This window comes from Hylaeus volcanicus, chromosome 2, assembly GCF_026283585.1.
Source record: "Hylaeus volcanicus isolate JK05 chromosome 2, UHH_iyHylVolc1.0_haploid, whole genome shotgun sequence".
NCBI classification, from domain to species: Eukaryota; Metazoa; Arthropoda; class Insecta; order Hymenoptera; family Colletidae; genus Hylaeus; species Hylaeus volcanicus.
The window spans coordinates 11,158,524-11,183,999 of NC_071977.1; the positions used below are offsets into that span (position 1 = coordinate 11,158,524).

Sequence of the window (25,476 nt, forward strand, 5' to 3'; positions counted from 1 at the left end):
TATTCAATTATGTTTAAGTTCGTAGTCTATAGGGATTCTAAAGTCATTTCTGGTACGCGAGAATTTCAATAATTACTACTGCATTTTCCATCAGTAAACTATGTTAAAGTTGGTATAAATAAAGAATAATTAATCACAGGCTTTCATCATATATCAACGTTGATGTAAACAAATTTTATTCGATCAATACTATTGTATATTTTATATCTCGTTTACTTGTTAATTAAATATCCATTATATGTTAAAATAATTAAATTTCTCTTCTTGCTCTGCATGTATATTTATAATTAGACTGCGGATGATTATGTACATTCATATTTTTACTGAATCGAAAAAAGAATTGACACTTACACTTATGTCTTATCTTCTGAACAGTGTAACGTGTAACATATTGCATTTATGCACAAATATTATTTTAATTTGGTATAATTGCATAAACATCGGCATTCTAAGTATAATATCTGCTCTGGTAACTATAAAATAATTTGACCGTTGCGAATAAACAAATACGAAACTACTGTCCCGTCTGCTTCCAAATAACTGAATTATTCTCTAGATCGAAACGTTTAAACATTCGTCAAAAGTTCCTCCAATCGTGTGATTCGATCCAAATTTCTGCGGCCATTACGCCAAGGCAATTAGCTGCCAAGGGCTTAATTAATCGACGGCGATATTAATAATTTTCCGACCCGTTGGAGACCATCCCGATAACTTTCACGATGCAAACAAAATGTTAATTAACCGCGTTGAGGGTCGCGCGGTGCACTCGGTGAAAAATCTCTTCATTATAAGTTTGGTAAGATTTTAACAGCGCTCAGCAGGCGGCCCGAGCAAGGAACAGGGAGTATCGCCTCCTTCGCGTGGAACTTTCTATTCCCATCGAAAGAATGAAGGTGTTGTTACCCTTAATCACGCCCCATCCCCCTCGCAGACTTATTATTTAAAATACCACGGAACAGTCGCGACGAAACGTCGATCCATTGGATATTTTAGTATCACTCGCGATCTGTTCCATGGGAATACTCAATTTTAAATTACATTAACATAAATTTTTATTGATAAAGCGTGTGTGTTTTGTTTCGTCTTTCTTTGATGGCTTGGTGAAAGAAAGAAGATACTTCTTAAGTATTAAGAGCAATAAAACAAGTTACTTTTTATTATTGATAAATATTCTCCAATTTTCAATCCAGGTCGAGAATGAAAAATCGCTAATGGCGTTAAATAAATTCCTACAGCGAATATACGCGTTCCGCGTTAAGAAGCCAGTCAACATTTTTAATTAAAACTCGCCTTAATGGAGCCTCGACATTTATCCCCCGCGTTACTTCGTATGCTCCTTTGCAACCTTTGAATAAAACGTTGCCTATTCTCACAACTTTCCACTCGCAATACCCACGCGCATTCTAAAAGAATTATTCACTAAACAGCCTCGTACTAACAATAGTGCGTCAGCTTAAATGCTCCCAACCGCTCGACTTAACCCTTTCGCCAACGATTTTTCATTCGTTCGAGTGAAAGTTGGATTCTTTCTACACGAGCATCGTTTGAAATTTTTGTTTAACGTTGATTATGCATCGCGTTTAATTTATGTTTGTAATCTGACTGACGTTATTGGAAAGCCATTATATAGAAACTTTTCAAGTACGTACATTTTTCCATGGGAATAATAAATAGCGATGGTGTGTGTTGAAGGTATTTGTTAGAAACTTGTATTAGATGGAGAACAAGAGTGAATAAAATGTTCATAATAGTAATTGCCAGGCTTTCAGAATCTATTCTTATAAATTTATTTGTATAAATTCACAAACTGGAAAAGAAACTCCACTCTATACAAAAATTCTATCGTTTAGAATTGTCAGCCCCTCAGAATTTATTTTTATAAATTTATTTCAATAAATTCTATCTCCTGGAGATACGCACGAAACCAAGGCGCGATAACGTAATTTTCCCATCGGCTCGGTGAAATATAAAGACAGCAGTTTCAACAGCGTTGAATAATAATCGGAATGGAAACGCTCGGCTGGCCTCCGGGTTCCTACGCGCGACAATAAATCTCCGATATCGAGAAACGTAATCATCGGCGGGCAAACCTGACTATCTACCACGTCCCGCATCCGCAAGGCACCAGAACACGACAATAAACCCCGCGGATTCGCTGTAAAAAGCAAGATTTACCGATCCACCCACGCGTCCGCTTCAATTATGCGCGGCCACGTGAACCGCGCTGTCGCTCGACGCGAAAGAATCTCGTCGTCGCTTCCGTGCAACGTGCGCGGCTATAATCAGCCAATTTCTGGGGGCTTAACACTGCTGGTCGTTATGTGAGCGCTCGTTAAGGGAGCCAGTAGAGCTTCCATCTTCTTCGAAAAATCGTTTCCCAAATTTTTGCGCTGTCCGATAATTGCGAATTTTCTAAGTTATTTGTAAAAAGAGGCGAATGAATGTTTACGTTGAGAAAAGTCGAAATTAACATGATAGATTCAAGATAGGGTGTTATATTTATTATGTAATATATTTAATCGCGGTAATATGTTGAAAGAGCCTACGAGATACTTTTTTTAGTTTTTTTCTGTATTTCACTTTACTTTGGTTTTTTGTTGAATTTAATAATTGTTGAATTTAACAGTTCATAATTTATTGCTTTGGTACATTTACAACATAATATATTATTAACTATTTTGCTAATATTTTGGAGTGCACCTTCTTCAAAATTCAAAAAACGGTAGGACTGTTAAATTCCCAACTTTAACACAATCTTTTTCATAAATGTTTGAAGACACCCGTTATTTCAGGTCGTTCGAACGTAAAACCACCCTTAAATATTCGAACGAGACCGTACCTTCCCCGTCAAAGGACCAAGAGAAGCGCGAAACCGATGCAAAAGGAGTAACAACTTTTAGATTACGTTTTTTTCCACGTCGAAAGAACATCTCGCGCGAGCTCCTGTTTCGATTTCTATATTCTTCCAGGCGTGAACATGTACCGGGGGTATTCACTCTCGTTTTCGTTCCGAGGACTGTTCACGGTGGAAGTATCAAGGCGAGGAGGGTTAAGGTTTCCCGAAGAGAGCAACGCGATGTAAAATTTTAATTCACCCCTGTGGGCTTGCATACCGCAGGGACAAATGACATGCGTTGAATCAAAATCAAAGAACTTCTGAACGATGCGAGGCAATCAGAAAATTCTTGTGGGAGGTGGTAGGCAAATGACGCTAGAATGGGAGAAAAATATGGAGGAAGGAGATGAAAAAACTATTCAGTCAAGAAAAAATAGGTTACCACGCGACTTCGATAATCTTTTTCTCAACAAAATTGTAAGTTTTCATGTATTAAAAATAAAATTGACCGATCAATTTCTATGAATAATTATGTTTACTATGTAAAGGGAAGAGGGTTTTTTACATCTTCAATAAAAAATTGTAAATTATACAATAACTAAACCTCTAAGCTTCCAAAAGAATTTTTAAATTATCCCCTTCTATTGAGAAGTTTTTTGGTTTCGACACGAAGCATGTCATTTGTACTGTGGTTTTCACGCTGAAAATATAATGGCTCGGAGGGTTAAAGTTTTTCGAGCAGCTCGATGTGAAATTTTAATTCACCCCTATAGCAGGAGCTCCCAGCCTGGTCGATGGTAGACGTTCCACCCTGTCGACCATCGACCAAGAAGTTGCAAAACGGCAAACAAAGAATATTAGCGCGATTATCGGGTGCCCCGTGGTTTCCTTACTGCTGTTTCGTTTATTCTCGTCCAAGGGGGGATGCGAAACTTCGATTCTTTTTACGAGCTAACGACCGACGGAAAACGAGATCTTTGTCGGTTCTTTGCTCTTCAACCCTCGACAATCTTTTGAGGAACGTTTTTATTATACGGGAAAACATTGGTCCTCGTTATTGCACACTCGCGTATTCGTATTTGTGCTGGGTGACTAATAAGAATTGTTAACGTTGAAAGGGCTTCGAGTACAAAGATTTCTTTTTATAAAATCGAGGCAAATATTTTCGATCGTATTAATTAAATGTCCTTCCATGGGTATTAATATTCATTAATGAAAAATTAATCGAACAGTAATGGACAATCACTAATTATAATTATTTCATTATTATCCAGGAAAAATACGTTTATGTAATTTAATGTGATTTTAATGGAATATTGAGAAAATATTTAATAATGGAAATATTATACGTTTCTTCGTCACGTACGGTATACTAGTATAATTTAATGTGATTTCTATGACTAGTACTAACCATTAATGAAATTTAAAAAGAACATTCACCAAACAATGATCAATAATATACTTTTTGAAATAACTATCAGTTAGTTTCTCATGTGAAGCCAACAATGATGATCATTTAATTTCAAAAATTATTTTTCTTAACCCTACCAGACCTGAACTATTTTTTAGTTTTCGTACTGACGTAATTTAATTTTTAAGGCTAACTTGGAACAAATGGAAAAAATAACAAAAAAAAGCTCCTAATAGAATAATTTTCGAGGAAAACTGATCTTTCTTCATGTGCAGAAATAGGACATTCACTCTAAACGATAGTGTCGGTAATTTTTAAATTTTGTGTCCTCAATTGTGGACGCCAGGTCTGAAAGGGTTAATAAACCTAGTAGTTTCTTCTCCGATAGACAAATTGGTAAGTACACCAAAGTAGAAACACTATTTTGGGGCACTCTAATCCCCCCCCTCCCTCCAAAAGAAAAGTCTGACCGGTTATGTTCGAATTAAAGTCCCCAGCCAAGTTTCTTTAGGAATTAACAGAGATTAATGAGACCGTACGGTTGCGAAACGTTCGTTGAATGGAAACGTCGTCCCGTCGTCGCGCGGAGTTTTCTCTATTCGTCCCGGCGCCATTTATCAACGACGATTAATAATTAAGAGGGACCGAAGAACGACTCTCAACAATTACACAACTCTCTGGAAGATGCTCTCGCCGGACTTGCAGAGGCGTGCACGCGGATAACGCGTCAACGTGATTAATCGATAACGCGCCGCAACGTTTTCTTCGCCGATTTATGCCACTTACGGTGAATTGATCGATTCTCCTTGATGAGGGGTGATTAATGGCGTTAATGAAAGGCACCACCACGGTTTCCCGACATTTTTTTGCGGAATAATATTTAATAACGCCCGTTACTTGTCGTCCAGGCCCCATCGATCAGCTCGATATTTCACGCGCGAGAAAATTGACTGTGGAATCGTCTTAATTGGCAGATACCAAAATGGTACATACCTTCAACAATGATGAATCGCTGTTCGAGGAAACGCTGACGAGACCAGTTGCCCACTCGGCGTGATCATCTGCTTGAATGAAAGGCGTATGATGTGTCTCCATCGTTGGGAAGGTGTGAGAAGAGTCGTGGTGCAATTGTGACGAAACTTTTCAAGATACAGCTGCAACCTTCTTCTTATTTTATTTGAGGTTTGTTTTCCATGGAGTTTCAGTATCGAAGGTTCCATAATGATGAACTGTAGCTTGAAGAAACGCTTGTGGGACGAGTATTTTGTCTCCATCGTTGGGAACGTGTGAGAAAAGTCACTTTGCAATTGAAAAAGAAATGTTCCAAGCTGCAGTAACCTTTTACTTCGCTTTATTTTAAATTTGTTTTCCATGAATATGTATCTACGTATATGCACTTTGATTTCTACGGGTGTATAGCCTTCGATGTACGATCGCGAAGCGAACAATTGTCGATGACGCAATCGTTACTCCGCGGATTGTTCTTCTAACGTCCTCACCGCACTGATACATTAAGCACACTGAACCATAAATACGAATTTCATTCATAGACAATGGTCAATAGATCACGTGAATCCTCGTGGCCAATCAGTGACGAGTACGCAATCGTGCGAAGCTCGAGGAAATCCTCGAAGGAATTTGGTTTTTGCATGTTTATGGTGCGTGTCGAGCTCTTGTTTACTCGAAAAGAGACACGACCCTCGTGCACGAACATTCTCGGTTATCAATTTGGAAATGGGTTAGAATATTCACGTTGAAATGGAAACAAAATTTTTCCCAGCTGTGGGAAGCTTTAATTTAATTTTTTTTTCATTTTATATAATTTTATCTAGTACTGCTATGATGAAGTTTCATATTCTAATGTAATTCTTGGTTATCGATCGGAATAGTCATGTTGCAATTGAAAAGAAATTTTTCCAAGCTGCAATAACCTTCCTCGCATTTTACTTCGGGACATATCTTTCCTGGATATTATCTTTTCAAAAGTAGATTCTCCAATATGAATTCGCCTCAGTTCACAAAGCAGAACAATTAAAGAGTGGCCACGGAATAATGTCGGAAAGTTCATTTCAACCAGAGAACGTCTCCCCCACCCCCCGAGCGCCTAGATTTGAATCTGTTTGAATATAAATTGTGGTCAGAGTTGGAGAATACGGCCTTGCGAGTCTCTTCGCAAAAATTTGAATACTCTGAAGAGCGTTCTAATGAAAGTGCCTAATGAAATAACCTTGAACCGCACAAAGTAGACATTTTCGACGGTAATATTATTTTTCTATTGTCACTAACTGGATGAATAAGTTCTGGTTAGAAAAAATAGAGAGCAATTGGTTGCTCCTTTGGTTATTACTTCTACTGACTTTTTAAATCCAATTTTATACTTGTTAGCCTGAAGAGGAACACGTCAAAGAATAAACTATGATGGTCCATGTTTTAATGAACAACATTGATTTGTCTTCATGAATTATTTAAAATAAAATTTCTCAAATGAAGTTACAAATTCGTGGAAATTCTAATTTCTTTCTATATATAATTTCATACTACCATATTAAATAATAAACTATGCTTGCTTGTATAATAATACAATTACTTATATTATTTTGTCTACCTCCACAAGTAATACCTACTATTTAAACTAAAATTTTTCAAATAAATTTACAAAATCAACGAAAATCCTAACTCTCCCTAAACAACAAGATTCTCAACCGTGAGATTCATTCCGAACAAACGACACTTCTCTCCTTAAAACTCACTTTTCCTACCAGCACCACTGCTTCGCCTGCCCAGTTAACAAAACATGAAGAACACCTGGAAGAGCCTTTCCAAAGAACAGGATGATCGGTATCACTGTCAGTAATTAACCCCCAGGGAAGTCCAGCCAGGAGACCAGGCGATAAAGATCGCCAGGAGATGTCTGTCACCATGAAAGCACGTAAAGTTCCCTCTCGAACATTCCTGGTCATCCTCCTCGAGACTCTTAATCGATAATCGTTAAGGAATCTGACTGGAAAGGAGGGTTGACTGGCACGAAAACCGCGGCTACGTAGGTGGCTCCCGCGGGAATGAATGACTGATGAGCATTCATTCCCCTTCCCTTCGCTACACGTCGACGACTACGGCCGCGAGCAATTCTAAGATTCACTTTGCGGAGACATCCGAGATAAATTACGGCCCCATGCAAATATCCGCGATACGTCAACGCCACCCAGTCTCCGGCTCGTTATGCACGTGTTGCGCGAAAGCTACGCTCGCGCCTGTTATCGTTTCCCCATTGTTATCGCGAGGAAACGCTCGGCTGATAGGGCGGGCTTCGAGGTAACGAACACGTGGCCCGTGTAAGCGAAAAATTGGGAATCGTCGGTGAGGATCCGCGTGTCGAGATGTCCGTCGAGTTGAGAAGCACGATCGACGTCGATGGAGGCACCCTCAGGGAAAATTTAAGCGGCGAGGCTTCGTTTCTCAGGTGGAAATCGGGTTCAATTCTTTGGGGAAGGATCTCTGTGTCCAGAGGTTGACACGGAAGTCGACGCGAGAGGGAATTAGGGCCTTGCGTTGAATCGTTGAAGAGCTTGGGCTTGGGGTAATCGATTGGTTATTTACGAAGCTATCGATTTGCAAGGAAAGCAAGGTTTCATTCTCGATTAATTTATTGAGAAGAATATGTTTGAGATCTTCGATCAAATAAATTGACTCGGTACTTTGTGCTTGCAATCTTCAATGAATGATGGAGCAATTGCTATGCAACGAAATTAAAGTAATTAATTCAGGAGTCCATACACGGAGTCCGCGATGGGTCCAATATGTTATGGAGCAATCGATGTGCGAAAGAATTAGGGCTCGCTATAAAATGAATTGACACATTCACGACCGCTGATGTTCACGTCACTACACACATCAAATTTTATTTCTGATATCTCGAGAACCCTCTAAACTCCTGGAAACCTCTAGAACCTAGATTCTAATAAGCTTTAGACGTACCAGTCGCTAGAATACTTCTTCCCCAAAACTCGACTAGTATTCAACCACTATTTTACCAGCTCTCCATCCACCATCTAATAGCCTCCCTCTAGCTCGGGTACCTCGGGGTTGCTAAGGCCGTACTGTAGCTTTAAAAAATAGCGCTACAGCCCTTGAGTACCAAATACATCAACGAATTACGTAATGAAACATAAGGAGCCCTCCAAATTCAATTTTACCAAGATAACATAACCACGAACGCCCGCGCTAGATCATCCAAGGACATCCATTAACTAATAGCGAAAAAGATATCGCGAACACTCCGCAACAATGTACCGATAACACCGTGCCAGGTCCTGTAAGCGCACGCACGCGCGTGATCAATGCGTTCCCATCCGTCAAGTCCTGGACGCCGTTCCGCATTAAATTTCCTGATCGAAATAGATGGCGGCCTCATACATCATCGAAGAAATGAATTCATCTTCCGTTAATAAGTCCCCCAGGTCCCGACGGACCGTGGATACGCCGGGCAAAGTCGCTGCCAGGCGAAAGGAAGTCGTAACTTTAATGCGCAGGACGACGGGATAATCATTATTACACCGCGGGCCAGTCCGCGGGGGCGTAAACCGGATGTTACCCCGCGTAGTCGCGGATCCGACCCACGGAGGACGTTAAAATCGCGGATGAAACCGCGACCGTTCGCGATACACGCCAGCAGCTTTGTGCTTGTGATTTGCATCGCTTACCGACAAAGGGCTCCGCTCCGCTGACATTCAAGTCGGTTACGCGGAATTATTCATCGCGCCACCCTCCGGGGAGACGTTCGTCCACGTTTTCGGCGCTGTCAGTCGCGCAGAGACGTCTAAAGAAAACAATTTTAACGACGTGGAAACAATGCGGATGGTTGGCTAATTTGTAAGAGGAGATTGTATGGGGGAGATTATTGAAATGGCGTGGAATGGTAGAACACAATGTTCCGAATGAAAAAATTGAGTCGTCAGAAAATTTTCAAGGATAATACTGATGATACGTTGGACCTACCAAAAATATAAACCACAAACTTTCCAATTAACCCTTTGAAGCCTGATTTTCCAAATTAAATTTTAAAAAATATCAATGTATTTATTATTCGAACAATTTTCTTCGAGCAGTTGAATTAACTGTCAGTGATTGTCCTCGAATGCTTCTTTCAAACTATTAATTATTTGATGACACAAGCACACTATCATTGATATATCATACAAATGACCCGATTCTTGATATAGCATTCATATTCATTGACATCGAACGAACTTTCAATACACGAACAAACAATTTAATCACTTGCTATTGAACAAAATCCTACCATACAATTTAAATAAAAAAATCACGTATATATCTATCAATTAAATGAATTTATCTATCTATGAAATTCATTGTATTCCCTATTCAAGTAATAAATCACTCCTACTTGCAACACAAGATTATTTATCCAATGAGCAATAAAGCCCACCATTGAGATTAATAATGTTCTACCAGACAACCTAGACAAACACCGCAACTACGGTTCGCGAGTACCGTAAAACGAAATCACTAAAGAACGATCATTAAGCATTCCGTTACGCAGCACAATCATCGTGCCGCAGAATAAATCGCAATTGCTCGTGAATGGGCGCATTTAACCGTTAATTATACCCATCCGCTGTATTCCAAAACATCTCCGCAAACGAAACGCTCTCTGTTGCCATTCAACGTGTCCGCGCAGCGATATTTTGATTATCGATTATTTCATTACGCCGCGATTGTCCAAGAACCATACAACTCCGACTGCCTCGCGTTTTATCGATGATGATTCCCTGCCAACAAAGAACGATCCTCGTCGCGCACGATCGATTCTCCAATTTTTCACGCGTTGCTCGTTATCCAAACACGCTCGAACCTCGCGTAGATTTAATTTTTATTCGCTTTTATTTGCCTCTGATATAATTTTCGGCGATTCACGAGTCGGACGAGGCAAGAGCGCGATAAAAGGGATACAGTTGGACCATCCAAATCGTCCGAGGAAGCTCGAACTGCGCCACCAGCGTATGATCGACCATAAACGGCGACGGCGAGCAATCTGGAACGGTAATTGAACTAACCCGACTCTCGTTTAGGGAGACAATTTCGACGGTAAGCACGTGACGGCAGATCAGAGCGCGGGTTCCTGTAAATGTAGTCGAAATTTGAGAGGTTTCGTTTCAGAGACGGGGGTCAATCTTGACCCGAATAATTTATGCTAGATTTGGGGTGAATAGAGTTTAGTTCATGGGGGGAGAGATATTTGTGTGTATTGAAACAATTTTCATTCATGTTTTCTTTAATTCGGATACTGTGACTTGTATTTCCTGTTTTATTTTAATTATGGGTGTGTATTTGTGTGTATTGAAACAATTTTGATTCATGTTTTCTTTAATTTGGACACTGTGACATGTATTTCCTGTTTCAGTTTAATTATGAGTGGTATTATTTTTTTTTAGAAAAAGAATTATTGAAAGGTGTAGTTTAAGATATTTAAAGAATATTTTGATGAAATAGTTCATTTCTGATAGCATAACGTACAAAATGAGAAGGTGAATAAATAATGACTCGAATATTTACTCCCAAATACAGAGTTTTAAAACATTCTACACAGTTATAAAAGAATTTTTCTAGAGACAAATTCATTCGTCAAACCTCAAACTAATCATCCTAAACTTCAATCACTAGTCAATCAACTCCAAAAACTATGTATTGCAGCCTATACAGCAAACTAATCTAAATAAAACAGATAAATAAACAACTAACGACTCCAATATTTTCTTTCATCTCCAACCACGAATTTCTTCCTCCCCCAAAGTCCACCAGTACTCTACCATCATTTTACCAGCTCTCCATTTTACCACCTGGAACAATCCAACAAAAACCCGCAAAATAACCCAAAACAGAGTACCGAATCCTTGACCATTGCCATCTTCCTCGTCTCTGCCATGGAAAACATCCGCAATTGAACAACCCAACCGCCGGCAAGTTTCGTCGTTTCGTTTCCCCATCCCGGACGAAAATCGGCGGAGAATCGCCATTTCCAACAGGCGTTCTAATCTTTATCGAACGTAAAATGAAGCGTAACGTCGCGCTCGTTCCCGCGTGATCGATAACTTTCATCCCGCATGGCCCGCCCCCGAGATGGTCGCGGCTCTCGCAATTTGCTTCCAATAAAGGTTCCTCCGCAAAGGTTAAAGAACCTAGCCACGTACTGCGACGCTCGTTCCCGTCAGCACGGCTTCTGGGCTTTTCGGAGTGGAAAACTGGCCGTCGCGACGGCGCCACGCACCCACAAGCCACGGACAAACATACACACGCGTGTATAGACACAGAAGACGCACATAGCGAGGACAGTGCGGTTTTGTCTCTTTCACGAGTGGGACACATTCCCCCAAAAACGTGGCTGAAATGTTTAATTATGAAATTCTTGAACCGGATTTAATTATGGTGGACGATGGGAAGGGATATTTGGGTCCACGGTTATTTATTCGTTTTATGGCGCTGTGGCATTGAAAATTTTGCACACTAGATGACAAAGGGCTGCTGTTAACGACGGTGATTATATAATTGTCTACAAATAGAAGTTTATTGAAAATGTTTCTTTCTGAATTTAATGTAAAATGGATGACATTACTTCCCCTATAATATAATGCCTTAGACGTAAGTTATTAATCGATTGATATCCTCCAATTATTGGCTAGTTTAACACTTTCAGTGCCAGACGTACTCATGAAAATACGTGTGAAGCTAAAATTTTGTTTCAGACATGTTTTCTTTAATTAGTTTCTTAATTCCTTAGTGAAAATCTCTGTCACCCATACGTATATGGTGATCAACGTGTTAATAGAATATTTAAAGAATTAATATCACCACGCTTGAGACACTGTCTGCTAACTAAACCTCGCCTAATGTATCCAAGAGGAAAGACAATACTATTATTCTCTGCACCAAGATTCCTACCAACTACAAACATCACTCAAACATCACATCTGTAGAGCACTACCGAGCACTCAACCTCGAAACAATACGACGACATCCCCTGTCGAACGTGACCGTCACTCCACTGTCCCTCGAGGCCAAGGTCCCAACCGTGAGAATAACCAGGGAATACAAACGTCTAAGAAGATCAATCGCACGGAATAGAAGAAAATACGAGCAATCGTGTGATCGAGCCGGGTTCGACGACGTTTTCCATTAACAAGGGATTTATATTCACCAGGATGGATCGGGCGTCGAAGCGTGGTCCACGTGCGCCTGGACTTTTCCTACCCAGCTCATAACGTATAAGGATCCAAAGCGTTTAGTACACGCGATCGGACCAAGGACGGCGTAAATCACCCCGATAGGGAAGCGCGCCGCTACGATTCTGACCAGAAACGAGGAAAACCGGACGACAAAACGGCAGTTCGCGCCGGGACCGAGCCATTCAATTAAGTTTATCTTCGGCCCTTAAGGACGACCGCCACGTCCACGGACATATATCAGTTTCTGGCCGAATCCTGCAACCTGACCACGTACCCAACCCACCCCTTGTCAGCCGTATCTGCACTGTTAAGGACACGTAGTACAACGTCCGAACGCAAAAGTCCAACCAGCTGCAACGAACATCCATGTTCTGCGATCAGTTAAGTTTTTGACGTTGCTCGGGGAGTTGGCGAGTGGCTTTTTTGGTGTCTACGAGCTAGACCAGCTCGCTAGTGGAGGGATTCGATTTTTTAAGTTGCCATAGAGAGAGCAATTGACCTTGATACTGATTACTGAGCACTAGGGATGCTATCGAGGATGTAAATTGAGGCAGAAGTGGTCACTTGATCTTTTCATTCCTGTTTGTGCAATCTACATACTGCCCGTATTTTTTCAGAATAAAAATATTAACGCCAAACCTACCACGTTCGGTTAAATGATCGTTTTCAAATTTTCAACATAAAATATGTAAATTTTACATATATTTTCTAAAGACTAAAATTATTCGTTAAAATGTCGACATATTAGCATATGACCTGAAAGTTACACGAGCCGATAGAAACTTAAGAATCAACCTAACAAACGAATTGGTTACACATAAACAACAATTGACTCAATCGTTTTGTCAAACAAAAATCCTACTTTAAATCTTCCAAACCTGGCAAGCCCCTCGAACGTTTAAAAAGGTACCCATCCCGCGAAAGAATTACGGATTTTTTACGAACCACGTTCAGTGGCTCCTCCTCACGCGTATAACTCTGTCGTGTTTCGGCGCGAATGGTAACGTATCTTATCTATCCCCTATTCGATACACCCAGTTCCTTCCTTTTCCATTTCTCCGGCCCATTTCACCGTTCGTAAGTTCATTTTTCGCCGATATCGTCCTGGTCGTGCGTAAAACGGCCATCGGGCTTCGCTCGAATTTCGAGCTTGTCCATAAAGTTGCTTTAAAGCACGTAAACGGGAGCCAGCTTCGACGGATAAGGGATACTCCCTCGAAACTGGTGACCCACTTTTCGCGGTTATCTACGATCTTCGGGAGTAGACGTTTTTCAACGATCGCTATCCGCGAGCGTGGGAAGCCAGGAAGTGGTGAAAATTTAACTTTGTTGTCGAGGGCTTATCAGCAATGGTTCTCGTCCGTCGAACGTGAAAAATGTTTGCTGACCTATTGGGCTAAGACGTGGTTCGCAATTTTATTTAGCGGAAGGGTAAAGTAGCGAAGTAGTAGACGAAGAAATTTCTTTTTGATATTCAGAGTCAAGTGGATTTATGAAGCGTACTTTCAGGAAGTTATCTTGAAAACTTTCTTTTGTCATTAGGCGTACATGCTATCATTCAAAATAAGTGAACAAATTCTTCAAATTCCTCAAAGTTATCTTTTCACTTCTAACACCCTTCTACTATCAAAATAAAAACATAATTACAGTATCAGCACCACTTTCGCTGATTTAACTAATTTCACCCAACTTTCGTGATTTTTTCCTCCTAATAGCAAACCTTAAACCTAAAAAAAAGCTGACTCAAGCGTCCAACTCCCAAAAAGTAACAATTCCTCCCAAAATTGATGTTTCCTTCTCCCGACACTACAGGCTGTATTTTCGGTCCCGAATTTCCTGGCATCCGGCTTCGAAGCGTCGCGATCGATCCCCGAAAAAAACGCACTTCCGCGAGGGTTTGTCTAAAAAATTGCTCCCATTGTTCGAGGGCAAAGCTGAAGGGAAGCTTCTTCGGCTGCAATGGCGCCGACTCTCAGCGAAAGGAACTCGGACAGGGAGCCAGTCTGCCGTGAAGGCGATTCCGGCTCTTCTTAAAACTCACCCTCCGTCCTGATACTTTCCCTTCCGCTCGCGAGGTCTCCCCTTCGCTTCTCAGTTAGGTTAATGGAACGCATTGCCGCAAACGGCAGGAAAGTTAAGGCCGTTTCCGATTGCAAATGGACCGAAGGGAAATCACACTGGCGACGCTTCGACGAATTCCTTCGTTGGTCACGAGACACAGGTAGCATAATCCGTCCTGGGGAATTTACCATACTCCCTTCCTACCGTTAACGACTCCAACTTGCATTTAATTCGGGTCATTGAGCGCGATTCATCGCTATATTTATTTATTACAGGACATTACAAAGTTCTGAATTCTGGCAATTTTTCTTTCCATTCTGGTGTTTACTATGGTCGTTATTTGAGGTATTTGGTTAAGAATATTGTCTATATAAATAGACAATCTAATTTCATAGATATTCATGTTGTAACAGTAATGAAGCAAAATGAATCGTGCACAATTCAGTAATGTAACATAAAACATAAAATATTGTGCATGCATTACTTATTAATAAAGCGAAAGAAACTTTTGGGACAACCTAATACTTAAACTCAAAGTTTATTATTTCTAAAATTTATGGTGTATATTAATTATTCATTGAAGTTAGTGGGTGTCCAGATATTTATGAACAGAAGTGTATATAATAGAAAACTTTCAATAAAATACCCAATACAAATTTTTTGTAGTAATTCCAATAAAGTCCAAATACCCTCCAACAAGTACTTTCATCCCACACACTTTACTTTTCTCAAAATCCCGAAAGCGATTCGTTTCTCAAGTAATTTTAAGGGACGCCTTTAAACCCGTGCAACAAAGGCATCAATCTTGGTTCGCTGAAGTCGCAACGGCTTGGCACGTGAAAAAGGAGCAAAGGAGGCTTCGAACGTAAGCTCAACACGGTATTTATCTCGGAATAAAGCACCAAGGTGGCGAGAAATGGCGGAAAAGGAAGCCGAGGGCTGCGCACGAAAAGTGAAGACGAAGCCTCCCCGTCGCGTCGGAATGAAATGCTCCTGGTTATTGCTTGTTTATTCCGTTGTTTTGCATGCCGCGACAGATAGCAAGGAATGCGTTTCGAACCCAGAGTGCACCTCCTTGCTTCCACTCCTCGCGGCCCAGAATCCTTTACAACCGATCCTCTTTGTTCCTCTCGCGTTTCAGATTTTTCAACCCAGACGCGCGCTGCATACTTATCCAACGAGTATTCTTCCTCCCTCTCTCGTGGACTTAACATTTTTTAACCCCCTCTCGGAGACGCGACGAGGAACCTAGGCGTTTTTCGTATTCGTGTCTCGCAGGGGATAGGGTATTTTTGTTTATTTATTATCTGCGCGATGCCGTTGCCCGTGGTGGTTACTAAACGTATCTGTGGAGCAAGTTGTTTTGAACGATTTTATCATTTACGGTCGGTCTTCATGAATTCTGGACATGCGAGATCACTTCTGCGTTAATAAATGTGTAGCTTGGATGTATTCGGGGCATGCACGTTTCCATGTTTACATTCTCACGATGTGTTTTATTATTAATGGGTGGGGATGATAAAAGTTGCCCGGGTGCGAGAATTAGTGTATTGGTGTTCAGTGATGATGAAGATTTTGGATAAGGTAAGACAAGAAAATTGAGGTGGTACTGCGGATTATTATTCGATTGCACATGTATATACTTATATGCACGAATAAAATACAGAAATGTTTAAATTAAAGTTTGTTTCTCTTGTTAACATTATGAAGTGTATTTTATTTTGTATATTTTGTATATTTCAAATATTTATGCTTTTCATCATATATATTCGAGTATAGTTCGATGTCGATATCTTGTTTCTGTAGCTTCTATTAGATGACTACCATTCAAAATGATTAATCACTCGTAACCCGATCTAGTTGGTGTAAACTCGTCTTTTTCCCAATTTTTATTGCGTAATCGCACGCGCTTGTTAATTATATCCTCCGTCATGCCCCCTCGGTGTCTTAGCCGCGTCAATTTTCATTTATTAAGTTTCTAGATACCGGCTCGTAACGAGAATTAATTAACAGCAGTCGTTAACAGAGAATCTCCTTAACTTCTAGTCGCGCAGAGAAATTTATATCGATGTTCGCGCGTATTCGTTACTTTTTATTTGACTTTCATCGCGGATTGTATTTACGCGTGTTACGGGCGCTACTTAGAATTCTAATTAAACGCTTTAATTAACGTGACGCGTGCAGTTCATTAGAGCGAGGCGCTCGTGCGGGGATCGTAAAAATTCTTCAGGAAATGACAAGCTTCTCGAGCCGCGCGGCGTGCCATCTTTACTTTACATTCCGAAACGAAAAACCCCCTTTGAAGTTGCAATTCTAATTTCCATAATAAATACAATGTCTTTTAATGTTTTTTAAACATAATTTGAAAAAAATATAGTTCTGTGTTAGTAAGGAACATGATTAATGTAATTTTCATGTTATTTAAATTCAAGTTAACTTGTAAAATGTTTGAAAGACATGGCTCCTCAGAAATATTCACAATTAGGTAAGAAAGGAGTAATTAGCGATTAGTTACCACTGTTACTTTGTACACCTCTCACAAAGGCTTTAATTTTCTTGAAAACTGTAATGATATTAATTTAGCGAGGCTAGACTAAAACATCGCTAAAATAACGACTAATATGAAGGCGAGAGGGGGGGGGGGAAGGGGGGAGGCACATGAAAAGAAATCGCATACCGCCGCGACGGCAGTTAAAACAGAGTCGTTCACGTCTCTGCTTCCGAATCGCGGATATTTGCATACGCGGCGCCCATGCTCGCCGAAATGACCGTAACAGCTTTATTTTTAACTACCCTTTGAAACGATGCCTCAGAGAATTAGAAAATTATGCGTAACTGGATTCTGTTAATTCTCCGGCTCGCGTGGAACTTTTTACAAGGACGAGGTTTGATTAGGTTGAACAAGTAAAGTGAACGAGTACAGTTAGCTTGTTGTATGCGAGTTAGGTTAGTTAAAACTTTGAAAAAACTTGTTGAACTCATAATGAATCCAAAGATTCTACTCTAAATTTTTTGAAGTAATCGAAGAGGCTTGAAAATAATTTGAAAATAATTTGAAAATAATTGGAATTGGAATTAATATTAATGAGAAATGATTCCAATGTCTGGGTGTTAATTTGCAAAAAATTATGTAAAACTCCATCATTAACTTGTTTATATGAGTTCTACTATAAATAACAAATGAGCCACTAAGGTACTGGGTCAAAAATGATCAATAAATATCAATTAGACTTCAAATTAGTTACAAGCCTTAGACCCAATTAATAAGTAACTATCACTTTACGTTACATCGCTGGTACTAAAATATTTATACACCATAACACGTTATTAACATTTAACCACAGCCCATTAAAACGTTTTTAACACTGTACGCTTTAATTTATGTTCCTCTTCAGATAATTTATATGGTTCGAGGCTTCCTCTCGCGACTCGTCGATACTAATTAGTCTTCCAGCTAAAACGTTAACAGAAACGAGTCCCAGACACTTTCCTTTGACCTGAGGTGAAGTCAAACGCGCAGTTCCTTGGAAAATGCAAATACGTCGATGCTATCGTTCGCGGTATTAAAATTTCCCTCGCTTCGAATCACAGTTATTTTCATAAATCATCGTATCCGGCGTTCATTTATCCGAGATAACTGCTAGGCGGGTGATAGATGACTAACATCGAAAATCTTTTAGAGGCTTAATGCTAGGTGCACTTTACGGTATCTGCAGAGGCGATAATGATACCGGCGGCGGCGCGTTTAAGCACCACTTCCGCGATGTTTTGTCGAAAAATAATTCTTACGTCGATGATTTACACTTAACACTTTGCTAGACCGCGAAATTCCTGTCATTGTGGTTGGCATTAATTAGGAGGAAAGATCGTAGCGTAGAAACGGGGAATAATTGCCAGCGATTTCTAAAGTAGGCCTGAAACGTTTAGCTTCCTGGATTTTTAATTAGAAAGTTGGTTCGTACTCTGAACTCATTTTTAGGGACACCTTTTACTAGTTTTAATTTTGATTCTTCGTTTATATTTCATTCTTGAATTTAGTATTATTGAATTTAGTATCACGTGAAATATTTTTGTATACAATTGAAAAATGCTTCTTCTCAAGAATATAGTATGTCGTACCAACATTCCCTAACATTTATCGTTCCTCCTTGTTTTAATTCCTAAAGTAAGAATTTCATCTACAGAATCTGAAGAAGGTAAAATCTACAGACAAAAACGTCCCTTAAAAAATTTCCCAATCAAAAAATGTAAATCACCCTTCCCCTAAAATCCATATTATTATAAACAATGGCACCTCCCGCAGTAACGTACTCGCGAAACGAATTAAACCCGATAACGCAAACAGGAATTTTCCGTGCATGGAGGGTGGCGATTCTATCAAGAGGGAAAGTTACCAACGAAAGTAAACGGTGCACATAATTGGCAATACACTCGTCGCATTAGCATTTCGCCAAGAATTCACGCAGAACAATATCGGCCCCGTGAAATGGTATTTCGTTAAGGGTCGGCCGCGCAGGCCCTGTCCTTCGTTTCAATTCACTTTCACGGGTGGTTAATTCGCGAAGAATGCGCTTTGTCTCGTTTCTCGTTTCGGCGGAATATACAAAGTGCGTTGAATCGGACCCGCCGTCTCTGGAGTTCATTATATTTCGACTAATGAATCAGCCTTGTCCGTTTCGAGCACGCGAAAATATTTGCCTTCGCCCGGACGAAATGCGATGAAGGACAAAGGGCCTCGCTTCGAAGGGGGTAATTCGAGGCTGGACGATTGTTCGAAACGTTAATTGTTGGCAATTATAGTTCGTTTAAACGACTGACCGATGTCGTGAGGTGAAATTTCAGTTGCAAGAATTTTCTAAGAATTTTGGAAGGAATTAAAGTGATGATTTTGGGTTTAATTTTTCTTTAAATCGAATATCCTCGAAGATGAAGCAACGTGTTTAATTAATCCCTTAGTTCGTACCAGAATTATTTGGAATTTTTTTTTATTGGGCAAATTTCAGCTTAGAAGCAATTATGCTCTTCGTTAATATGAATCTTGATTATAAAATGAGCCGTTCACTGTACAAATCGATTAACTTCACTTTTTGAAAAATCTTTAAGTATCAAAGCACTTGGTATAGTCAACTTTTTATGTTTATAATAACTTTCCTGAATAATAAAGATTGACACAATTAAAATTTTTTTTTGCAAATGAATAATAAATAATTTATTTCATAGGCCATATCGATCGCATTTCTCAATTTTTTGTTTTATGAAGTTAATCGATTTGTGCAATGAACGGTTCAAATATGAAACTCGAACGAAGGAGGATCGAGTAGACTTCATGCAGTTTGCGTGCACAAGGGTGTCTACTTAATGTGCAGCTCTGAAGATTCAGAATTATGATTGAATAACCCTTCCATCTGATCTGACCCCTTCCGATCTCCACCCCAAGCAACTTTATCTCGCAAGCCCTGTATTCATTACAAATAATAGGCCATTTCCTCGACAACCACCTCGAATACGGTACGCGTGTTGCTCGAGTGGCGTTAAAATAAGTTACGCGCGTTATGGCTCCCACCCTTCGATCCTGGCAACCCCTTTCTCTGACTTAACGAAAAGGCGCCATATGCTGCGAAATACTGTCAGAATGATAAAAAACGAACCATCTAACCCTACATAGCACATTATTTCTGACCTTACAAATGAATTATACAACAATAATGAAAGATGAATCAAGAGTCAAAATAATATTCTACAAAAGGAATTCAACACTTTCAAATCTAACATGCAATCGAAAGGTGACACGATCATTTTTTACCACCAATAAAAATGTTCCAATGGCCTTGAAATTAAATCCGATAATTCTATAAATCCCGAAGAACCTTCGAATAACTTCAAGGTAATTTGAATGCTGTCATGGAAGAACGTTTAAAAATGCTTCCAAGCAGCCTTTTACGTTCCTACGCGGAGAGGTATGCGAAAATTTGAATAACGTCGGTGGAATTCTCGAGGAAGTTACGGGGAAACTCTCTTATCGACAGTCACGAGAGAAGACTTCGTTTAAACTTCTCTTTTATTCTTCTTCTCGGTGAACAGCGTTACGAAGGAAAGTTGGCGATGGATTCGCGGCTAAGGATAATCCGAGACGGGGATGTAAAAAAAAAAAACGGAATCTAATTGAAGCCGGTCTTTTGTGTACTTTTTTATCACTGTAGAACGATTTTATAATCTTTAAGACCATCCTCGGTGAAGCAACATTTCTTTTTACCCTGAGGCTGGTGTCTATTGAGTCAGACTTTCCTTATGGAAAAGGAATGTGCAGACTTCAGACGTTTAAAAACAGATTATATACTGCGATTAAAAGAGAATTTGATTTATATGCATTTTATGCATTTATAGTAGAGTTCACCAGTTTATTTTATTAGGTTATGTTGCAAGAATAATGTTACTTTGTTCTTTAGATTATCTAAGTTGTCGGATAACAGTTTCCTGTGTTTTCTTAGCGCACAGTACACAAATCAATATTTACAATACTTAAAATAGTAAATGACTCAACTAACAAGAGTGATTTTTATTACAATTTTTATCTAAAGAAACTTCCACTTCAGGGTTGAAATAATTTTCAGAATCAAGTCTTTTACTTCGTTTCGGTATGATTTAATACACTGACAGACAGATTCTCGTTAGAAACTTCACCGAGGGAGGTATATCGTACGAATTCCAATGTCAGTCTAGCTCAGCACGAAAATTTCTAATTTTAATCCGAGAGATTGAAATTTTACCTATTCCAGAGGGAGTATCGCGGCTTAAATAGAAATTGTTGGGAGGGAAACGACGAAGTCTAGCCACGACTATATTCCGCGTGCCGAGATAAGAAACGAATTTCTCTAATTCTCGCGCTGATTTCCAATTTGGATGGAAATTCGGTAGATCCGATCTGCAAAAGTGGTACCCTCGCGTGCCACCGAAAATTGTGTCGGTGTTCGTGACCCGAGGAACTCTCGATCGAGCTCTGCGTTCCACCTACTTCCTTTAAACTTCCAGAGTTTTCGCTTTAGAAAGATGTAGCATAATAGCAACCCTTTCAAATATTGCTTCGACTTGTGGATACTGCAATGTACATACTATAATCGAAAAGAAACACGCCACGATTACAATTAAATTGAATAGATGAACCTCTCTGACGCCAATAATTCAACGTACTCAAAAATTATCGGATAAAGAAGGAGTACATTCACTTTTGGAATCTAAAATACACAAACCCCGATTTAAATTAAATTTAACAGGCTCGCTTGACGCTAGCTAACATATTCAAAAACAAGGATTCGAACCGCTGCTGAACCCTAACCCAAACCCGGTTAATGAAGGGGAGGTTACTGTAACCCATACTAACCACGAAAGAACGGTTCTTGAATTGTAGGACGAGCTGGTTAACCTGCTCGGAGTGGGTTACTAGTAGAAGAAGACATCCTAGACATCCTAGATATCCAGACAAGTCAAAGATATGTGAACTTACAAGCAATAATCAAATCAAATGAAACTAGATTGTTTAAAATGTACGAGTATATAATGAATGTAGGACACACACGTTCACTACACGTTCTAAGGCAAGACTGCCGAATGTTTATCATTCGCTCGGTTGTCACAGTTGTTAGTGTTGGGGTTCCCACAAAACTCATAACATGTCCGGTCAAAATAGGGATTCCTTCAAGCGACTGTTTATGCCAATACATGTACTATTCGTCCGCAAGAAAAGGGCTGGGCAAGTGTTTACGTTCCCGTTCTGCTACACAAGTACAGTAAACGAGTAGTAAATACAAGTAAATGTAAGCACTTGCACGACCTTCTTCTCGCGGATGGACAGTAGAGTAGAAAACAGACAATATTGAAATAAAATTGATTACCGTTTAGAACCATGGTAATAACTATGGTTTTTACTGTATTATTATAACGCGCATACAACCGGGTTAACCGGGTTACTCGGGTTACAGATGTCTTGTGTTACCTGGTTAGATGGGTTATTTGATAATACGAAGTACCGGAACCCGGTACGGGTTAGGGTTCGAATTCCTGCTCAAAAACTACAGAACGGAGGAACAAACTTGCGCCTGGAATCTAAAACACCCACGCCACAATTCAAATTAAATTCAACAACCCCAGCCTGGTAGTGGCCAATAATTCATCATATCAAAAACTACCCCCGAAAAAAATACACCTTACCCTTGGACTAAATAGCTCCTCTATGAAAGCTATTCTCTCCACACTCGGCAATCCATCTCGCGGCGTTTTCAATTGGAACTCGCGGCAATCAATCTCGCGGAGTCGCTCAAGCTCGATTCATCGCGGGTTGCATCGATAGGGAATAAATAATTTTAACGCTCCGCGAATCGCCAGTATCGGTCTCAGCGGTGGCGTACAAATGGCGCATAAATCAACGCGAGATTACACCCGCGGTGTATTTTCCGCTTTTTCCACTCTTTGCCAAGGCTTGTTTTTGTCGCGATGCTTTATAGGCTGGCAAATGGAGGACGGCGGGAAAGGCGTGGATCTCTACGTCAGATGCAGAGGCCAACAACGGGCCCTGTCGTAGATCATTGTTCTCCCGTGGCGCGCGATTCTCGCCCACAATTTCGAATCTACCCCTGCTGCGCCCACCGAAACAGATTAAAATGGAATAAACGGGATTATTCGGGATATCCTGCCGCTGGCTGCGAATTTATGCGCTCGCCTAAGACCTGGTCTCGCCGTTTTCTTCGTGGGTGAACATTCAGGTGGAGGGGAATATGTCTAGGGAATTTGTCTCGGGATTTTTAATTTTATTGGTGTTTTAAATGGAGATGTATTTTTAATTAGGGTGGTAATTAGGTTGAGGATCTTCTGTAATTGTGGTATGCTACCGGAAAGTGTACTCAGAGTGTATAAAGAAAGCATTTCGTTGAAATGAAGCGAGGATGTTGATATATTATAAAATGCCTCTAAATCACCCCCACTTTCTTAAATTTGTTTTCCTAAAAGAATAAATATTTAATTGCAACCACCACGAACCTTACCAATTTTACCTCAAACGTCCCCCACTAATCGTTAAAGTGGCCAATCCGAGACGGTTGAAATTTCAGTCAGAATCTCGCGTATCTCGCGCGAGATAATTCAGCGGATTCCGCGAGACCAGTCTGGATAACCCAGACGAAAGCGATTACAGTCGCTGGTAGGCGCATCGTGGGCCGAAATGACATAACACTGAATAAATCACGGGAAAGGAGAGAACCGTGATTACGGTTAGGCGAACGCGCGCAGCCCATTGCTTCGGGTTTACTGGAGGGATCCTGTTATCTGATACGAGCCCGCGAGACGGCGTGTCAAATGCAACAGCCGTATACTCAGCAAACGGCTACATTTTTCTCCGTCTTTGATGTTGCGCCGCTTTGTGCTACGGTAATTCCATTACGGAACTGTAATTAATCCCCCACCGCCAAGCATGCATCGTCCGGTCATTACTGGCCGCGTTAATTGCGTCTTAACTCGGTTTCACTCTGATTAATTTCATTCGACCGGCAACGAATGCCATTTTCCAAGCCATTCTGCGAGTGTAGCGCGCAATTGCGGTTGTGTTACGATTATTGCAATTAGGTTTGGACTTCTATGGTCACGTTAGGTTATTTCTGAGAATATTGCACATTTCTATCTTAATTTATCAAATGATAAGGGCAGGAAAAGAGCTGCGAATTCTTCTTATACTTTTCGCGGAATGAAATAAAAATTCATGGAGAGCGAAACTCACCTTGTTGATTTGTCGTTGCAGTTTCGTGATCGTCGCTCGATCGCGTTGCGCAGCGATCCGTTCCGCTTGCAATGCCTGCTCCAATTCTTGCACTCGTTCCTCCAGACTCTCCTGAAACAACAAAATATTCTCTGTTAGCTAATGTTCTAATATGTCATCTAATTTAATTTAATAATATCAGGAAGATACTTCAATTATTCCATCAACCTATCAGATATCACTAATGCAATCAATGTGAACTACGAGACATCTCGTCCAGGAAAAATATTCCTCCTATAGGAAAAATATTCTGACTAGATAAGAAGACTATTGATGAACCTTTTCGAGATTGTCCTTTTCATAGCTATTTATATAATGAATATTTGTGATTTTTTAAAATTTCTATCATATTACGAATGAAGATTGAGAATGAACAGACAGGAACATTTTCTGTTATGGAATTGGTTATTGAATGTATACACGTCGAAGTCGAGTGGCTCATGGCCCCATCGGTAATTGCTTCTCCTGCTTCTCGAAGGAATGTTCTCTGCGGCCGGATTAGTGGATTTCGGCCAGAAACTACTGCCAGCTCGGTTTCCGTGCATTGTTACGGCTACCACGAAACCGATTTATCAAAACGATTAAGAGAGACATTTGGACGATGCTGGTGGATAAGGGGAAATGGACAAAGCTGATCTCTAAAGTTTGATGAGGTCATTTCACTCCATATACAGAGCTTACACAACAAAATTGTTTTCGAGATAAACTTTCCCCATTAAAACCGTCAGGCTTGTCTAAAAATTCATCTTATCCAACGCACCAATTAACCTTGCGTTTCTTTTACTCCAAAAAATTAAACACGCGTCAATGGAACCTACAGTCAATCCCATAAATATTCACACCCTTAATGTCTATTGAATAAATTTGTCTAAATTAAATTGTAGGTTTAATGTTTCGAAATAAATTTATATACATAATTATAATGAAATATTTATTTAGAAACATCAAATCCATCATTTAATTCGTATAATTTTCTTCAATAGAGAGTACGAATATTTATGAGACTGACTGTATCTGGACCTACTAGGTATCGGAAAGCACTCGTTCGACGATAAGCTCCGCCCAAGCTCGAGCTCCTCAAGCTCCAGCGTAGTAATCTCGACGACCTGGTCGGACTGCGGTTCGA

General features: G+C 40.1%; 1 protein-coding gene across 14 annotated transcripts in view; it reads right to left on the reverse strand.

Moving 5' to 3' along the window:
• LOC128872498 (uncharacterized) overlaps nt 1–25,476 on the reverse strand; it is a 384,301-nt gene that overhangs the window by 84,654 nt on the left and 274,171 nt on the right. For all 14 annotated transcript variants that reach the window (XR_008456204.1, XM_054115260.1, XM_054115258.1 and 11 more), the window contains exon 5: nt 24,312–24,422. Coding sequence is in view for 13 of the 14 variants with exons in the window: in XM_054115260.1 (XP_053971235.1) it covers nt 24,312–24,422 (111 nt within the window). In the remaining variant the exon portion in view is untranslated. The remainder of the gene's footprint in view (nt 1–24,311; nt 24,423–25,476) is intronic.